This window comes from Bison bison, unplaced genomic scaffold (genome assembly GCF_000754665.1).
Source record: "Bison bison bison isolate TAMUID 2011002044 unplaced genomic scaffold, Bison_UMD1.0 scf7180017864216, whole genome shotgun sequence".
NCBI lineage: Eukaryota > Metazoa > Chordata > Mammalia > Artiodactyla > Bovidae > Bison > Bison bison.
The window spans coordinates 524,872-544,865 of NW_011494788.1; the positions used below are offsets into that span (position 1 = coordinate 524,872).

Genomic DNA, 19,994 nt, shown 5'->3' on the forward strand with positions numbered 1-19,994 from the left:
TGGGTTAGGAAGAGCCCCTGGAGGAGGGCATGGCAACCCACTCCAGTATTCTTGCCTGGAGAATCCCCATGAACAGAGTAGCCTGGCAGGCTACAGTCCATGGGATTGCAAAGAGTCAGACATGACTGAGCTACTAAGCATAGCACAGCATGTACATATATCAATCCTTTTCTCGTGTAGGTTACTGTAGAATACTGAGAAATTTTCTATGTTATACAGTAGGTCTCTATTGATTATCTGTTTTATATATAGTGGTGTGTGTATGTTAATACCAAACTCCTAATTTTTCTTCCCTCTACCTTTCCCTATTGGTAATTGTTACTTTGTTTTTAAAGTCTGTGAGTCTGTTTTGTAAAAAAGTTTATTTGTATCACTTTTTTAGATTCCACATATAAATGATAATATATGACATTTGTCTCTGTGTGTCTGACTTCAGTTAGTATGATAATCTCTAGGTCCATCCATCTTGCTGTAAATGGCAGTATTTCATTCTTTTGACAGCTGAATAATATTCCACTATATATGTACAATATTTTCTTTATCCATTCCTTTGTTGATGGACATTAAGTTTTCTTTCATGTCTTGACTATTGTAAACAGTACTGCCATGAACATGGAGTTGCATGTATCTTTTCAAATTATTATTTTCTCCAGGTATACGCTGAGGAGTAGGATTGTTGGATCATATGGTAATTCTATTTTTAGTTTTTTAAGGAACCCCCACACTATTCTCCATAGTGGTTGTACCAATTCACAGTCCCTCCAACAGTGTAGGAGGGTTCTCTTCTCTCCACACCTTCTCTAGCATTTATTGTTTGTGGACTTTTTGACAATGGCCATTCCGATCAATGTGACCTGGTTTTTTGATTTGCGTTTCTCTAATAAGTGATGTTGAGCATCTTGTGCTTTTTGGCCATCTGTACATTTTCTTTGGGGAAATGTCTATTTAGATCTTCCACCCATTTTTTAATTGGTTTTTTAAAAATATATTGAGTTTCATAAGCTCTTTGTGTAATTTGGAGATTAATCTGTTGTCAGTGGCTTCCTTTGCAACTACTTTCTCCCATTCTATGGGCTATCTTTGTTTTGCTATGGTTTCCTTTGCTGTACAAAAGCTTTTGAGTTTAATGAGGTCCAGTTTATTTATTTTTGTTTTTCATCTACGAATTTGATCCAAAAAGATATTGCTGCAATGTGTGTCAAAGAGTGTTCTATGTTTTTCTTTAAGAGTGTTATAGTATCAGGTCTTACATTTAGGTCTTTAATCCATTGAGTTTATTTTTGTATATGATGTTAGTGTTATAATTTCATTATTTTACCTGTAGCTATACTGTTTTTCCAGCACAAATTATTGAAGAGACTGCCTTTTCTCCATTGTATATTCTTGTTTCCTTTGTCTTAGATTAATTGACCATAGGCACATGGGTTTATTTCTGGGCTTTCTAACCTATTCAATACAATAGTATTTCTCTTTTTGTGCCATTACCATACTATTTTGATAACTGTAGTGTTGTAATATCATCTGAAGTCAGAGAGCCAGTTCTTCCATCTTTGTTTTTCTCTCTCAGGATCGTCTTGTCTATTCTGGGTTTTTTACATCTCTATAGAAACTTAAAAAAAAAAAAAAAAACAGTTTGTTCTAGTTCAATTAAAAATGTTGTTGGTATTCGATTGGAATTACATTGAATCTGTAGATTTCCTAGGGTAGTATTTTGACAGTATTGATTCTTTCTACCTGAGAACATGATATATCTTTCCATCTGTTTGTGTTATCTATTTGATGATTTCCTTCATCAGCATCTTGTAGTTTTTAGGGTACAAGTTTTTGTCTTCTTAGGTAAGTTTATTACTTTTGATGCAGAGGTAAATAGGATTAGTTTCCTTAATTTCTCTTTCTGATCTGTTGTTGATAGTGTATAGAAATGCAACAAATTTCTGCGTATTGATTTTGTATCCTACAATTTTACCAAATTCATTGATAAGCCCTAGTAGTTTTATGGTTAAAGCCTGTATTACTCACTACATCAGAGCCTAGATTTGGAATATGGCTGCTTTCAGGGAAGGAAGACGTTTTTTATCTCAGGGTCACTTGTTTCAGTTTTGCCTGGAATGTGTAAACAGGCTGGAGATAACAAAACAAAGGTGGCAATGAAAAGAACAGAGTGTGAACATAAAAGACAAGCTTATTAAGGATGGAAAGAGTTTGAAAAGGATGATGAAAATGGAGGAAAATCCTGAAAAAAATATATAATATGAAGACCCTAATTTGTTTAAAGATATTTAAAAGTCAGTGGTAATATATATATATAGTAAGAGTAGGTGAAGCTAAAGATAACATTCTTATGAATTATGTATAAATTGGTCAAAATAAAAACTGCACCAAAGTTACACAGTAAGTCAGTTTTTATTCTAGACTGTTAGGCTGGAGAGAAACTAAAATCAACTATGCAGAAACACAAGGCATTTCTAAGCTCTGGGGTAAGCTAGTGGGAAAACACTGGAGGATGTTAGAGGAGATTGATCAATGGGATGTTTTGAGCACATAGAGTTACTCCTGAGTCTGCAGATGTTTTTGTGTTTGTGTGATTAGACCATCTGTGTTTGCTACTTGGTGCCCAGTGAAGAAAATAGGCACCTACCAACCCATAGAGACTGAGAAATCAGGACACTATCTTTGATGTTTCCATGACAGAGATGGTTCCCAACTCTTGAGAAAGACTTTTCCTGGGTTGTAAAACACTGACAAGAGGCTAGGAGAAGATTTACACTGATTTCAAAGGGGCAGAAAGAAAATTTACAATCGAAATTTTTCCAAAATAAATTATCTAAGAGAAGGGAGGTTAAGGGCCCAGAGTCAGGAAGAAATCTGCCTAAAATTTAGTCAAGCCGAGGGTAATGTTAAGGCTATCTTGGTTACATTCTATTAATAGTAATCTGACAATTGGAAATGTATAATACCAGTGGCTTTTTCAGGAAAACAACAAATGTTCTAGGCTTTCCAATTCATTTTTTTCCCTTATCCAACAAATATTTACTGCTGCTGCTGCTACTAAGTCACTTCAGTCGTGTCCGACTCTGTGCGACCCCACAGACAGCAGCCCACCAGGCTCTGCCGTCCCTGGGATTCTCCAGGCAAGGACACTGGAGTGGGTTGCCATTTCCTTCTGCAGTGCATGAAAGTGAAAAGTAAAAGTGGAGTTGCTCAGTTGTGTCTGACTCTTCGTGACCCCATGGACTGCAGCCTACCAGGCTCCTTCGTCCATGGGATTTTCCAGGCAAGAGTACTAGAGTGGGTTGCCATTGCCTTCTCCATATTTACTGCAAAACTCTTTTAAGTCTTAACAATAACTGAAAGAAGGGATCCAGATATAAAGATGTTGAATAAGATAAGATCTCTGGTCAGAAGGTTGTCATAGGCTAATGGGGGTAAATGTGAGTAAACAGATAATTGTAAACAGTTTTAAACAGTGTAATGTCTATAAAACTGTGCGAACAGAGAGGATAAAGCGTAACTCCACCTGGACAGTTTAAGAAAGTCAGAGGAGGTTTGTAGAGGCAGGAAATCCAGTCCTAAAGGATGACTTAGCAAGATGTGGGACAATGAGGCATGGAGAACCATGTACACGAAATGACAGAGGAGCAAGAAAGCAGCGTGTCAGTTCCTGGAAAAGCAAATGGCTCTCGTGGCGAGAATTCAGGGAAACCACGAGGCAGTGATGGAGAAGGAGGATGTTTTGTTTTCTGCCCTAGTGAGAATTTGGCCTTCAGCTGATAGGTATTGGGAAGACTGTGATGCTCATATTGCATTTTAGAAATACACCCTTGGGGTCAGGATGGGTGATGGGCTGCGGAGGGAATGGCATGCTGCCGGCCACCAGAGGAAAGTGGGCAGTGATCTGGAAGAGAACACAGGGTCAGGCAATACTGAGTACATTGAATAAATCAGACCTGCTACTGAATGTGATCGCAGAGGGAGTGCAGAGATTAAAATTGATTTAGAAACTTCCCTTTGAAGTGGAAGAGATGTGTAGCATCTCTTCAAGAAGGGGAAAGAAAAAGAGTTACATAAGTTATGGGTCTTTTACTTCAATAGGTAGAGAGTGATTCTGAACCTACATATCTTGCAGTTGTTTTAAAGTTCAGATAAGATGGTTATTTTAAAATGTTTTCTAGGAGATGTAGGCAAATAGGATCCTCCATTGTTTTCCTATCTCAATTCCCATCTCAATTCTTTATTGCATTTATATTGGTTATCAATATGTAAGTAAGTATATAAATAATAGCTTTCACTTTCAAAAGTCCATATGAATTTTTAAGACAATTTCTGAAGAATACATAAGACATCAACAACTCAATAATAATTCTTACGGTGACTCTAGAGTTTGTACATGTCTGGCAAGACGAATCTGATCCCAAAGTTACAATATTAGAGACTTTCTAACTAGTGTGATTTAAAATATATATATATTGACTGTATATCTGGTTTTCCTCTACTTTGATTTCTCCTTTCTGCTTACCCTCATCTCAGTTTCATTGCACTGATGAATTCTGATTTTACAATGCCTTCTGGAGGTGTATTGCACAAAGTACTACTGGGACTGTTAAAAATCAACTATAACAATCTCCACATTTCTATGATTAAAAAATAATCAGGATGATGCAAGTGACGTTTATGGAATAGGACAAAATATATTTTCACATTAAAATATAGTTCATTATATTTTAATATCATTAAAAATGTATACATTAAAAATGTATTTAATGTATTAGTGTTGTGTTCTTAGTGACTCAGCTCCTAAACTATAAAAACCTTGACTCTATAAAAACCTTCATAAACCAAGGTTTGTCTTTTATATTACATTTACGCTTCACCACAATGAGTGCAATAAACTTTTAGTATATACTTTTTCCAAGCAAAGAAAAAGTCTTAACTTCTGACCTCAGTTCTCATCGTGTTTTATTTCTCTGGAAATCTTCATGAATTTTTAGTTTAATTACTTCAAGCAGATGTTCAGTTCTCTTATTCTATACTAGGAAACAGCAGAATGAAAGGAGATGCTTTAGAAGAGTTAGAGTTTGGTGGTATCTATGAAAATAGATTAAACAAGGGGACATTTGGGAGTTACTTCAAAGATGCAAAATACATGTTTAAATGGATTGAAATGGCAAATTATTAAAAATATTCTTAAGATTATATTTGTGAAGAAAAATGTTAAATGGGAGTCACCAACTTAAATATTTAAATACGTTTTTGAGTTCATAAAAATAAACTCTGGCATTTTCATCTTATTCCTCAACTTCTTGTTATTGGGTTTCACAAACAAGGTTGAACAAAATATGCTTCAGTTAAGGCATCAGAGCGAGACTAAATTGTAATACATAGGCAATGATTCATTCCTTTATTTCTGTGTTATATATTTCATGTAAAATATGCATATTTTTAAGATTTGGTTAAAATGTCTAGAGCTTGATGTGGACTGAGGGGATGAATATGTTATCTAAAAGCAAAGCAGTCCTTCCAAATTTTTCATGTTGGAAATGCCAAAAAATATAGCATATTTAATACAGAAAGGCAAGCATGAGGAGGATTCTAAATGTTGGCATCACATTCAGAATAACAAGAAATTAACCTCAGAAAAGACTTCCCTGGTGGCTCAGACAGAAGAATCTGCCTGCAATACTGGAGACCCAGGTTCGATCCCTGGGTTGGGGAAGAGCCCCTGGAGAGGGAAATGGCAACCCACCCCAGTATTCTTTCCTGGAGAATCCCGTGGACAGAGGAGGCTGGTGGGCTACAGTCCATAGGGTTGCAAAGAGTCAGGACATGACTGAGCAAGTAGCACTTCACTTCAACTTCAGAAAGATTAAAGGAAAAAAAAAAAAGAAACAGGTTGTGTTTTGTGCCTGAATGAGTTGTAGAACTATGTTATTCATCGTAATGATAATCAGATGTGCCTGCCTGGATTTATGGGGATGCACATTCAGATAATCAGAGTCTCAAATGGTTCTATAATGGAGACATATGATGGTTGAAAGTGTCCTAATAATAGGAGAGTCGATATGGAAAAATGGAATTTCCACTTCTCTCTATGGAAAGAGTATAAATTAACCTGATATTTTATATGTTTACATTTTATTTACTTCTATATTTTCTCTGGTAGTGTCATGTAAAACAGTTTTTATCTCCTTAAAATAATGTTTTTGTATATGTGATCATATGGAAATGTTAATTGGACTTATTGTGGTGACTGTATATACCTAAAATTAATTAGCTGGGATGATGTGTATAATATTCATGGCACAGTGCCTGACCAAGGATGGGCAATCAGTAACTATTCATTGAATGACTGTTTTCACCCAGGTATAAAGAAAGGATTAAAAGGGTGTCCCACAGAGAAATGAATGATGTTAGGTATGAAATCCAGATGAATTTGTTTTATATGCTTCTCTTGCACAAGGCAATTTGGTTCTAATCAAACCACAAGAGAATAAGGGCAGAAAAATCTTAAAGCAATCCTTTTTAAATTTTACCTGCATACAGATCACCCAGGGATCATTTGAACATGCAAGTCACAATTTATGGGTGGGAACTGAAGAGACTGCATTTCTAGCAAACTCCAGATTGTGCATATGCCAGCGGCTGTCCTCTGAATATACCTTAGCACAGTCCTCAAGCAGTGGAGTACATGGCCATTGAAGAAATACTGTGCTTAAACCCATATTCGTCCAGTCCAACCTTCTGTTCCCTAGAACAGTAACTTCAGGTTAATTAGTTTATCTGTTTACATAGCAGATTATTTCATGTCCACTAGGTTCCTGGTGCTCTTTGGGTTCTAAGTATAAAATAATGAGCAAGGCAGATAAGAATCATGCCCTTATCAAGTTCATACTCTAGTAACAGGATTAGATACTAGACATGTAAATAATTCATTACAGTAGTTTCTAGTGAAACTAGAAAATGAAGCTTTAAATTATTAGACTTGCTCACTAGTGAGTAAGACTCACTAAAATGAAAATAAAATGAAGCTACTATGAAATTGTATCTGGTCAGTCCCTGATAGCTCAATTGGTAAAGAACCCTCCTGCAATGCAGGAAACCCCAGTTCAATTCTTGGGTTGGGAAGATCCCCTGGAGAAGGGAAAGGCTACTCACTCCAGTATTCTGGCCTGGAGAATTCCATGGACTGTATTCCATGGGGACACAAAGAGTAGGACACAACTGAGTGACTTTCACTTTCAAGGCTCCCCTCGCAGGGAGACAACTGAAACCTGCATGGTGAGAAGCAGTCTACTGTGTGAGGATCTGAAAAATTGATGAAAAGTGAAGAGCAACAGTGAGGCAACAAAGAGATTGGTCTGTAGAAGGAAAGGGGAAAAGCCACTGTGGCTAGGACATAATACTGGTATTTGGATGCAAGACCGCGATGGGCAATCAGGAGCCATCGGGAGCCATTAGGGGCAAACAGGGAAGGTCACATGTGACAAAGCTCAGGGGGCAAGGGAGTAGTAAACTAAATGCTGAAATCCTGGAGGTCAGATCCAAAGTGGATCTTTTGAGCTCCACAGAGGGTTAAGGAGACTCTAGAAGGAATGTAACTACAGGAAAATATACTAATACATAACTAAACCAAAAATGATGAATGAAAAAGAGCTAACATAAGATGTGGAGCAGAAGTTAAAAAAATTCAGAAAGCAAAAAAGGTTAAAATTGTATGTCTCTTAGGTTTATACTATGAAAGAAAGTGAAGTCAAAGTGTTAGTTACTCAGTTGTATCCAATTCTTTGCGACCCCGTAGTCTGTAGCCCACTAGGCTCCTCTGCCCGTGGGATTTCCCAGGCAAGAATACTGGAGTGGGTTGCTGTTTCCTTCTCCAGGGGATCTTCCCAACCCAGAGATCAAACCTGGGTCTCCTGCATTGTAGGCAAATTCTTTACTGCTTGAGCCACCAGGGAACTCAGATTTATGCTATATGCAACAGAAATGTATTATGTCATCCAAATTAATGTAATAACACACAGGTAGCAGTCTCTCTTCAAATGCTACAGAATGAATTAAATTTTTCTGAGTAGAAATGATTAGGTAACTATTATAGAAAACAAAACTGTAGCCCCAAACTTGCCTTACATTTTACAGACTATTGGAAACGAAAGTAGATGAAACAATAAAAGAGCAATAAAGGAAATAAAACATATGCAACTCACTCTTTGCACTAACAAAAAAGTCTAGTAAACACAAGAGTCATCATTGTTATTTAAATTATAAAATATTACATGCCTTGTTTTATAATGATTTTTGTACTCTATCATAGAAGCTATCATGTCATTTTTTGGGATATAAGCCAAACTCAAAAGAGATCTCACAGGTCAGAGTAACTAAAGGAGAATGAATGATGTAATGATGACTCACCTCCATTTTAGTGAGTCTTACTAGTGAGCAAGTCTAATAATTTAAAGCCTTGCAAACTAGTGATTGTTAACATGTAAGTGCATTATAATTGATTTTTTATTTTGCCTGATGATTTAAAGCCCTACAAACTAGTAGCTATTTAATATGTTAGAGCATTTCCAATGGACTTCTGATTTTTTGTCTTGTTTTTAAAATACATGAATAAACGATTGTCCATTAAAATGATCCTCCTAACCCTCCATCAGTGACAAAGCAGAGTTTTGTCAATGAACAAAAGCAAGATTAGTCACCTTTTCTCATCTGAATGCATAATGCCTTAAAGCACACATTTCTGATACACCCATCCAGAATTATGGATATAGTCTGTAGAAAAACAGCGGATTAATTTTGCTTGTTTGTATTTGTTTTACTCTGTTTGAATGACCTCATTAGCTCCTATGCTTACCAGCTATGCAACAGAGTTCAGACTTTTTTCATACTGTATTTTGATCACTTATTTGTATTTATTTTAGGTTTCTTTGGCATTTATTAACAGCAACAATATTTTCTTTCTCATTGGTCTTTTGTATATCTCACTTCATTCACTCAAAAAACACCAAATAAGTGCCAGACTCTAGGGCTTTGGGGTAACAGGAAAAGTGAAGTGAGATGAAGCTAGAAAAGGAAGCAAGAGCCATGGGGTTTGAAGTCTCATAAACTTTTGAGAAACCTAGCCTTTATCTTAAGAGCAGAAGGAAACTGAAGAGCTTTCAGCACTGGAGTGACAACATCTTGCTTCTGCTATTTGCATACCTTGTTTTTTTTTTCCCCCTTTCAAAATGGGATCGCTATAGCCAGTGGTTTTATAATACTGTCCCACTATTTATGCTTCCTGTCTGTTTCCAGCTAACAAAGTCATTTTTAAATGAAAGAAAAAGGTTGCCAGTTGTACAAAAGTAAATTTCCTAGGAGACACAAGAGTTTACAAATAGCGACTATGAGTTGGTTTCATGAAAACAAATAGTACATCCTATGGATAGAATCATTATTTGTGAATGATGGCTCATCTCCAACAATTAAATAAGGAGGATAGACGTAGTTCACTGATGTTCTTTATTGCAGAGATTACTATCTATAAACATCATTTCCTGGGCAGGTATTACAGCATAAAATACTTGAAGCAATGTGTTTGATCTACACACCTAAGCGCTGATAATAAAAAAGCCTCATTTGGGGATCTATCTGTTTATTCATTCCTGGTATTCTTTTAACATCTGGCTGTAGTAGACAGTGACTCTTTTGTTGTTGTTGTTGTTGGCTTTTAACAGAGAACAAAAGGAAAGTAAGCTAATTTATTCTGGTGCCTGTCTGGTTTCAGTTGCTCATTTTACATTATTTTAAAATGATGGACTGTTGGTGATGATGTCTTTCCCAGGAGAAGAAGTTGACAGACAGCTGTGCAGAGATGCCATCTTCCCCATCCCGGTTGCCTGCGATGTGCCCTGTCCCAGGGACTGTGTGCTCAGCATGTGGTCAGCGTGGTCCTCCTGCTCTCACACCTGCTCAGGAAAAACCACAGAAGGAAAACAGACACGAGCACGGTCCATCCTGGCCTACGCAGGAGAGGAAGGTAAGGTTTCCAGCTTGAAAAGGAACTCAGATCTCTTCCAGAAGCTGCTGTGCCTTTCGTTGTGTGTACAGCCCAGATACAGTGATAGTTCCACAAAAATCAGCTTCCCGAAACCCAGCAAACCAAGGAGATTTAATATCTGTTGACGTATTAGGCTATCGCAGAGTCGGACACGACTGAAGCGACTTAGCAGCAGCAGCAGCAGCAGCAGCTTGCTGCTCTTCCTTAATATTAACCTTGAACATAGATCTTTAGTAAAAGAGAAAAGACTTTGAAAAATGAATTCACTTTTCCTTTCCTCCCTCCTAATAACTCAGGTTCTTTCTACTTCAAAGTGTTAAACTTGTGGAGAAATCTGAAAATGACTCCTTAAATTCCAAATGACGGGTTTCATTGTTTTCTCTCATTTCAGTAGTCAGTTTTTCCCAGTGAAATCCTATTCTACCATCTCATAAGTACTAAACTTTATTTAAAATAACCACCACCATGATTATTGCTTGACTGAAAATGACATGGATTTTCTACCATTCAGGTTTCTGAACATAGGCTCTGAGTTTCATATGTAGATTGTGTTCACTTTTAAAATATGTTGCTCCTAAATCACTTCATGCTATTGGGTGAATAAAGCACAAGTTTCTCATATATTCATACCATGCAAGCTCCATTGTCAAGAAATACAAGGCTCTTGGTGATTGTCTCTCAAGTTTGTATCTGAATGCTAATTTGGCCTCTGTGACTGGGTGATATAATGTCATACTTAATCATGTCATTCTGGAAAATAACACAGGAGTAAGGAAAACACAGAAATAAGTCAAGTTCTGTCACGTGCCGCATGTTCTGTCTCAAGAATATAGGCATATGTTATTTAAATATGATCAGGCTGAATGACTATCTTCATTCGCATTTAACACTAGTTAATGATTTCTATTTGTAGTAAGCACATGTTTCTTTATGTGCACATGTTTCTTTCTATACCCCCAGTTAATAATCAATTTTAGAAGAGTTTTCACATTGCCTATTTCATTTTCCTGTTTATGAAACATTTTAGTGATAGAAATCTGCTAGTGTTCTTTTTTAATCAAATTTTCTTTCTTTGTATGTTATTCTGTGCAAAAATACAAGGCCAAAAATATGTTGGCCTTAAGGCACAGGAGAAAATATAACATATTTTTTTTTATTTTATTTTATTTAACTTTAAAATTTTGTATTGGTTTTGCCATATATCAAAATGAATCTGCCACAGGTATACATGTGTTCCCCATCCTGAACCCTCCTCCCTCCTCCCTCCCCATACCATCCCTCTGGGTCGTCCCAGTGCACCAGCCCCAAGCATCCAGTATCGTGCATCGAACCTGGACTGGCAACTCATTTCATATATAATATTATACATATTTCAATGCCATTCTCCCAAATCATCCCACCCACAGTCTTTTGGACTCTGTGGGAGAAAATGTAACATATTTAAAATAGTCAACCTATGAGAAAATTTAGAATTTTTTAAGTGTCCAAACACTTTTTTCTCGTCACCTCAATATAAGTGTAATTTTTTGCTACCAAAATAAGAATGTATCTGTGGAACCTAATAGAAAAAATAGAACCTTTCCAAGAAAAAATTATATTCCTTATGTTGTCAAACAATAACTCTAACCTTGTAGAGATTATATTCAGACTTCACACTCTATCAGCTCAAATTATGTCTTGGGCTTCATTAAAATTAGATCTGTGGTCACCCCGCTTCCTATAAATCCATTATACTCTGCAGACACTTGCTGTGTGACTAGTAATGAGTGACTTTTCGCCTTATGAGTTACATGGCTGAGATTTTGCCATGCTTGCAGAACTCACCAGATCATTATTTCCGTAGACGTGATGCTTCACACTGAAAGGTCATGAAATGCTTTAAAGGCAGGAATTTATGATTGCTCTTTGGTATGTATCATCTGCTTAGTTTGAAAGGATGGGACTTGGATAATTTTTAATGAAGGCTAACAGCTGCATCATAAGAAACACATGCTGGAGAATTATAGATGTGAAAATAATTAATCATAAAGGTGAGGTGAAAGTCGCTCAGTTGTGTCCGACTCCTTGAGACCCCGTGAACTATACAGTCCATGAAATTCTCCAGACCAGAATACTGGAGAGGTAGCCTTTCTCTTCTCCAGGGGATCTCCCCAACCCAGGGATCCAACCCAGGTATCCCACATTGCAGGTGGATTCTTTACCAGCTGAGCTACAAGGGAAGCCCGTGAACTCAAAACATTATTTTAAGTGGAAACTGTAGAGGAGATTCAGTCAATGGGGAATCTGCTGTTATTTGTCTCGGTTAATAACAGCTACAGAAACTGGTATCATTATGTGAAATATTTAATGAAGAATTTGTCCTTCAAAGACAATTTAATACCTGTTATTTGCTTGACACTGAAACACATTTTCTTTCCTTCAAAATAAGACTTTTCTAATTCTGAAGCTATTTTTTAAATGATTTAGAAACTAATTTGCAGGAAGTTTTAAAACACATTTCCCTGTCAATTAGATAACCTTTTTATAATTCTGCACAAAAGCTATTTTTTCTATTATTCCCCAAGAATTAATACTTGTACGTGTCATGTGTGCATGTATCTAAGTCGCTTCAGTTGTTTCTGACTCTGCAACACTGTGGACCGTAGCCCGCCAGGCAAGAATACTGGCGTGGGTTGCCATACCCACCCCCAAGAGATCTTCCCAACCCAAGAATCGAACATCTCCATCATTAACAGATGGGTTCTTTACCGCTAGCGCTATCTGGGAAGCCTGATCTTAATTATCTGTGGATCAGAATACTGTGATAACCTTAAGGGTAAAGATCACATTAATAAAATTATATATTGATTGTTTAGACATGAAATAAAATGATTTTCTGGTGAAATAACTTACAGGACAAGTCCACATGCAAAGCATTTATGTGGATTTACAAAATAAATGCTGTAACCTATCCATTTGTACTTTTATCTCAGTAAAAATGTCACCATTATACATTATACTGGAGGTTATATAACCTCTGTATTGATGAAGTCAAAGTTGTACTGCAGTAAGCCCATAAATTCAGTAACTTAATAGAACAATTATTTTTCCCTCTTGGGAATTTTGCTACAGTGACACGCAACTCTCCATGACAGTCTGTCCTCCATGAAATGTCTCAGCATTGCACCTCTGTATGAAAGCCTACCTCACAATCTTCATGCCAGAGGAAGAAGGTAGCTGGGGACTCTTATCTGTTTTAAGAGAGTCAGCAATTAAATTCTTTCATCCAGAGTGATTTATATCATTTCAATTGACATTTCATTATCAAAGCAGGTCATATAATCATGACTTGAATTTGAACCTAATTTCAGCAGGGGCAGAGGAAATACATTCCTACTGTGTGCTGGAAAGAAAGGAGTGCTAACTACTGATCTTATCCCTGGTTTATCAATCTTCTTTTGTATGTGTCTGTGTATCTACCTCTATGTCTGTGTATTTATATCCGTGTGTGTATATATAAGTGTGTGAGATAGAGGAGTATTCCATATGACCCCAATGAACTAGACACACTTTGCATTTTTAAAATGTTATGACTCATTATTTTTTTACTCCTATTAAAAGAATGGTAAAATAATAGAATAGCACTTTCCTTTACCTCATGCTATACTTTCTTTTCCCTTTCCTTCCTGTCCTTTCGAGGCTCTTTAGCTCCCTTCATGAACAGTTTTATCTGCAAAGTTATTAAGTGGAGCCAAACAGTTGAGCATCTGTGCCAGCAGGTGGGCAGGAGAGGGGGTCTGTAGTGATCCAGGGTGGGTTGTCAGAACCCAACCTGAGTGAGATGGGCATCCCCAGTGAGAAAAGGGTGGCCTGACCTGAAATGCCAGAGATGCTGAGAAGTCTAAAGGGAGGGGCACATGGGTTGCACAAGAGAGTAAAAGCAGTGACCCAACACAGGATGCCAGGGCACAAGCAGGATGAAGAGGGAATCTCAGCACTGAGGAAACCAACCCAGTGGGAGGTGTCGGAGCCAAGCAGGGTTGCGGAGGGTTTCAGTAACGTGGAGTGGTTGAATGCAGGGTGTCAGAGTATGAGCAGAGCGATGAAGATGGCCCATGGTAGAGCAGTGAGGATGGCAGTGGGAGATTGGTGAGGGGACTTGGTTGACCAAATAGGTACATGTATTAAACATAGTTGGGTTTCTTATTGCGAAAGAAGGGAGTTTTGAATATGTTAAGAAAGAAAACTAGAGTAAACCTTGTTGTATTATATTGGAATTTGAAGTTATCAGTGTGAATTCATGGTGTTCAATTTGTAAACCTAGACATGAAAGTGAAAGTGTAGTCACTCAGTTCTGTCCATCTCTTTGCAACCCCATGGACTATACAGCCCATGGAATTCTCTAGGCCAGAATACTAGAGTGGGTAGCCTTTCCCTTCTCCAGGAGATCTTCCCAACTCAGGGATCAAACCCAGGTCTCCCGCCTTGCAGACGGATTCTTTACCATCTGAGCCACCAGGGAAGCCCAAGAATGCTGGAGTGAGTAGCCTTCTCCAGGGGATCTTCCCAACCCAGAAATTGAACCGGGGTCTCCTACATTGCAGGAGAATTCTTTACCAATAGAGCTATCAGGGAAGTCCTAGACATAGAAATACATAAATGCATAAAATTCAAATATAAGTATGATATTCATAGTATAGACATATACATGTGTTAACTCTGTTCACTGAAATGACATAAGAGCAGTGGGACCCTATTAGCAGTCAGTGTGTTTAGCACTGAGATCTTGGTGTCTAATACCATTCTCCGATGAAGGGAGCCAGGGCTTCTTGGAGAAATAGCTGATTCTAGGGCTGGAATAGCAAAAGTACAAGATGTGCCTGGAGGATCTTGTGCCAGAAAGAAAAGGAGAGGAAAATATTTCAAAAGGTCACACTATTGTATATATAAAATAGATAACTAATAAGCACCCACCATATAGCATAGAGAACTCTACTCAGTATTCTGTAATAACCTATATGTGAAAAGAATCTGAAAAAAAAGTGGATATACACACATATATACATAACTGAATCACTTTGCTTTATACCGGAAGCTAACACAACATTGTAAACTAACTCTACTCCAATATAAAATCAAAGTGAAATTAAAAAAAGGTCAGGGAAGCTAGCTTGAAGAGTCTCCCACTGGCCACATACAGGAGCAATGTGAATGCAAATTAACAATAATAGCTATTTATATACATTAACTAAGGAAACCATGAATCCATACTTGATATAAATAAATTAATTGGAAGTCTGATGAACAGCATTATATTTACAGTCTTAAGTATCCTTCTAATGAAGAAGTTTGACAGACACTATGTTATTTCAGTAATCAAAGTTTACATCATCAGTCATGGGGCAAATACAAAGGATGTGTTCCTGGTGTGGTACAAGGAGAGCATGATGTCATATCTGTACCATCCCTGTCAAAGATGCATATTGTAGAATCTGAACATGAGGGAACATCTGACAAATCCTACCTGGAAGATATTCTGTTAAAAATAACTGGCCCCTAATCTTCAAAAGTGTCTAAGTTATGAAAATTAAGGAAAGATTGAGAAAGATTGAAGGAAACTAGCCAGACATAAGCTCTAAATGCAACAGTTGATTCTGAACCAAGTCCTTTTATTACAAAAAACGTTCTGAGATAATTGGCAAGTTTAAATGGGTCTGAGGATTGGATGGAAATAATGCATCAGTATTAATTGCCTAATCCTGAATATTGCATATGCTTATGTATAGGAAAATGCCCTTGATTGCAGGAAATAATACTGAAGTATTTTGGGTAATGGGGCATCATTTCAATAACTTCTTCCATATGATCGAGGGGAAAAAATTATTGGTAACATTTTAAATATCCCTATAGTTTTGGGGTTAATTCAAAATTAAACATAAAAAATAATAGAATAAAAATAATTTGAATACAATTGCTTTTCATATAATCTTGGAGTAACATTATGTAACCTATTATTTTGTGTATTGGCAGTAAACAAAAATGTCATAAAATGCCTCTTACTGAAATATTGTCATTTGGAAACCAAATCACAAATGGCATAACTGAAGATAGTTAATATAAAAATATTTCTTTTCAACTTGAAAATAAAAGTGTGTGTATGTGTCTTGTTTCAAAAGCCTTGAAGCCTTTTGGTTAAATAAGATTAATAATTTGCTTTTAGATTTGTTTGATACTTTGATGTAAAAATCTTCTTTGTATCATGTGAAAATACAGGATGGGTCCCAAGAGCTACTTTAGAATTATTTCAGGAATTCTAAAAGAATTCAATCCTTTAACACTTAAGTTTGACATATTTTTGATATAAACAGTAGTATATTGAATTTTTTAAAAAATTAAAAATTGATGTTGTAATTATGACCTTCTCCATTTTTTAATTCATGTTGCAGGTTCTTAACAAACTTGGTTAAAAGGAAAAATGATTTTCAAAGTGTTTTCCACTAAGTATAACAACTTCTGTTCTCATTATAGTCAATTATCTTTAAAAAGCAAGATATAAGAGAATATTTATTCTTGCAGAGTTCAGAGTGACCTGATATTATAACTTCAGCCAAGTGTTACTGTGTCTTTACACCTTCTTTGTACTTGCAGAAAATAGATGCAAATTGAAATAAAATTATGCCAATTTTTCCTCAAATAATTAGTAGTCCTGAGAAGTTTTACTTTGCAGTATAAAACATTGAGAGGATAAATATTTGTTTTACCTTGTTTCATTTTTGCAGTGGAATGATTTTAGTTCTGAAAACCAGGAAGTACTTCTATTTCCTATAGAGGAATTTGAAGAGATCAGGATCTATTTTGAGCGTACATACACACATAACTCTGACTTCTAAGTAAATACTGCCGCTTCCCCATCTTCCTGAACTGACTGAAAGAGCAGTTCTGCTTCAGTCTGTTCCTACATGACCACCACTTCGGTCTGTTCCTACAGTCCTACAGGACTTATACAGACTCTACTGTGGGGTATCTTTTGTCGCTTACTACAAGGGGGAAAAAATGGAGGGGGTGGTGGCCGCCCCAGCGTCTCTTGAGGTTCTCGCACTTCCAGTTAGATTCCCTGAAATCATGCCATTGCCTTTCACCCACCAGTAATCTGCTGTCAAAGGTATTAGGGCTGCAGTAGCAGGCAAAGTTACAAGTATCTTAAAATTGTAATTCACAGTACAGTGTAACAGCCTCTTCTTACCCTGAGCCTCATCCACTTTTTTATCCTTATCCTCAGTTACTTCCCTGTGTGAACTCTGCACTCCAGTTGACTGCATCAATATTGCTAATTCCCAGGGTCATACCTGCCTGAGTGCCTCAGCTTTTATTTAGTTTCTCTTCTGCTTAAATTAAATTTTCTCTTCCTTGTCTCCCTTCCCAGAACTCTGCTTATCGAACTCCTATTTCTTCAAAAGTCATCTCAATGCCTCATCTCGACAACCTTAGTCATTTTTAGTATCCCCCAAACTAATGTAATTTTAAACTTTTGAATCCCAATTATACTAAATACCTCTTTTAACGTAATTGTCATATTCTTTATCATTATATTATTGCATTCACCTAGAATTGTACTCAATTCTTTGCTTATATTATCACCCCTATACTTCTCTCCACTGCGTTGTAAGATCCTTGAGAGTAGAATTATTTCTATTTCTAACCCCTCTAGACTATCCCTTGAAGCATATGTAACCATTGCATATTGCAGTCAGTTCATAGGTATTCAATTAATGTTTTGAAAAGGTCTTTTTTAAAAAACACTTATTTATTTCTTTGGCTGTGCCAGGGTCTTAGCTGCGGTATACAGGATCTTTAGTTGTGGCATGTGGGACTAGTTCCCTGACCAGGGATCGAACACAGGCCTCCTGCGTTGGAAGCTCACAGTCTTAGCCAGTGGACCACAAGGGGAGTCCCTGAAAAGATTCTTTTTTTTTTCTCTCCAATCTGTCATCTAAATTGTAAGGACTTCAATGCCATACTCAAAAACAACAGCTCTGTTCTATGTCTCCTAACCAAGGTCTTTTGGGCTTGATGGTAGGGAGGAAAAGTCATTTTTAGTTTCTGAGAGAAGCTTTGCATATTATAATTGGCATTATAAAATCTTTCCTTTTGGTGAAGTGATAGAAAGCCTAAATAGTCACATTAATATGAAGCATATATTTTTATGTAGAAGAGGATTAAAAAATATACACTTATCACTAATTTTATCACAGGTGACATTTTATAATCTCAGTACTACAGGAATGGGAATATTCCCAGATGTCTGGAATTAAATCTTCCCGTAAATAATAAATAAATTCAGTATCATATCTATCAATTTTTCAACCATAAAAGTATTCCCCGAACAACATGACGGTGCTGCAGTGACTGATTATCCAAGCCATGCTTTCCAAATTGCCACATCGTTATTACAATTAAGACCACACTGGGACTTATCTGTGCAAATACCTTGACATCACACCAAAAATGCTGATGCAGCTTTAATGTGGATTGGGGCAAGAAAATAAATAGTCTTTATGTTTGTAAACTTAACAGTTATTTTGCAGTTCCTGGACGCATTATGCTGATGTTGTAGAAGCTCTTTTCTTATTATTTTTTTCAAAACCAACCAGTCAATTCCAATGTAAAAAATAATGCAGAGTTTTAAAATCACAACTTACATAGCATACATACATTCAAAGTAAAAATGGGGTAAGTAAAAACACATTATTCAATTGAGGAGGGGTAATTTCACTATTAAGTAAGATATAGTTTTAAATGGTTATATAAAATGAACACAGTTTTCTACAGTTAGCATGTGTTTTCCTGAGAAATACCATTGGATAAATCTAGAGCCTCAGGGAAGTGGGTAATAAGAGTGCTCATTTACTTCTCTCCAATCCAATTAGCAGGTTTAGGAGTTGTCCCTATTCAAATACTAAACTTCTTGCTCCCAGGGTTGCTGAGCTGTGTGATGGAAGATAGGATATGAGCTGTGACAGATGTTTTCACCTTCATGAAGCAGGGGACAGTAATGAAACGCTGTTTAATACAGGTTATTCTGATGTTGATCCCATGTTCAGCATTGCATAAGTGCCTGTAAATTGCAGTTAAATTATCACATAAATTGCCTGCTGATTTATATGCTGAATAGAGGGATGTCCTTAGTCACAAATGAAATGATACCTGAAGATCAGCTCAGGGTGTGATTTTGCTTATTACTTTTACCCAGATCTCAAACTTTAGGAGCCATCTTCCATATTAGTGTTAGTTGCTCAGTTGTGTCTGACTCTGTGACCCCATAGACTGTAACCTGCCAGGCTCCTCTGTCCATGAGATTCTCCAGGCAAGAATACTGGAGTGGGTTGCCATTCCCTTCTCCAGGAGATCTTCCCAACCCAGGAATTGAACCCAGGTCTCCTGCCATATTAGGGTCACTAGCTATTGAATCACTTTTCTTAACATTTTTAAACTTTTTAAAACTTGCTTTCCTAATATCTAAAACCCACCTTTTATTATGTTCAGTATTCCTCCATTTACTGTCACAGATATGTGTGATGAACACCCAAGGTCCCACCATTCCATGTGAACAACCAGTTATTTTCTATTCTTAAAATGAAATCCAGAGACTACATAAGTGTGACTAGATCAAATTGTCAATAAAGTAAACAATAAATTTCTCCAAATACTCTGTTTTTAACAGGATAAAGCTTTTTATTTTCAGAGCTGGCATCACAAATAGCATTTCAGTTCAGTTCAGTTCAGTCGCTCAGTCGTGTCCAACTCTTTGCGACCCCATGAATTGCAGCACGCCAGGCCTCCCTGTCCATCACAAACTCCCAGAGTTCACTCAGACTCATGTCCATCGAGTCAGTGATGCCATCCAGCCATCTCATCCTCTGTCATCCCCTTCTCCTCCTGCCCCCAATCCCTCCCAGCATCAGAGTCTTTTCCAATAGAT

The 19,994-nt window shown here is 36.9% G+C and overlaps 1 protein-coding gene across 1 annotated transcript in view; it reads left to right on the plus strand.

Moving 5' to 3' along the window:
* The window catches only part of THSD7A (thrombospondin, type I, domain containing 7A), a 487,905-nt gene that overhangs the window by 371,101 nt on the left and 96,810 nt on the right, over positions 1–19,994 (plus strand). Inside the window, exon 8 of the mRNA XM_010845433.1 lies at positions 9,821–10,015. Coding sequence (XP_010843735.1) covers positions 9,821–10,015 — 195 coding nt within the window. The remainder of the gene's footprint in view (positions 1–9,820; positions 10,016–19,994) is intronic.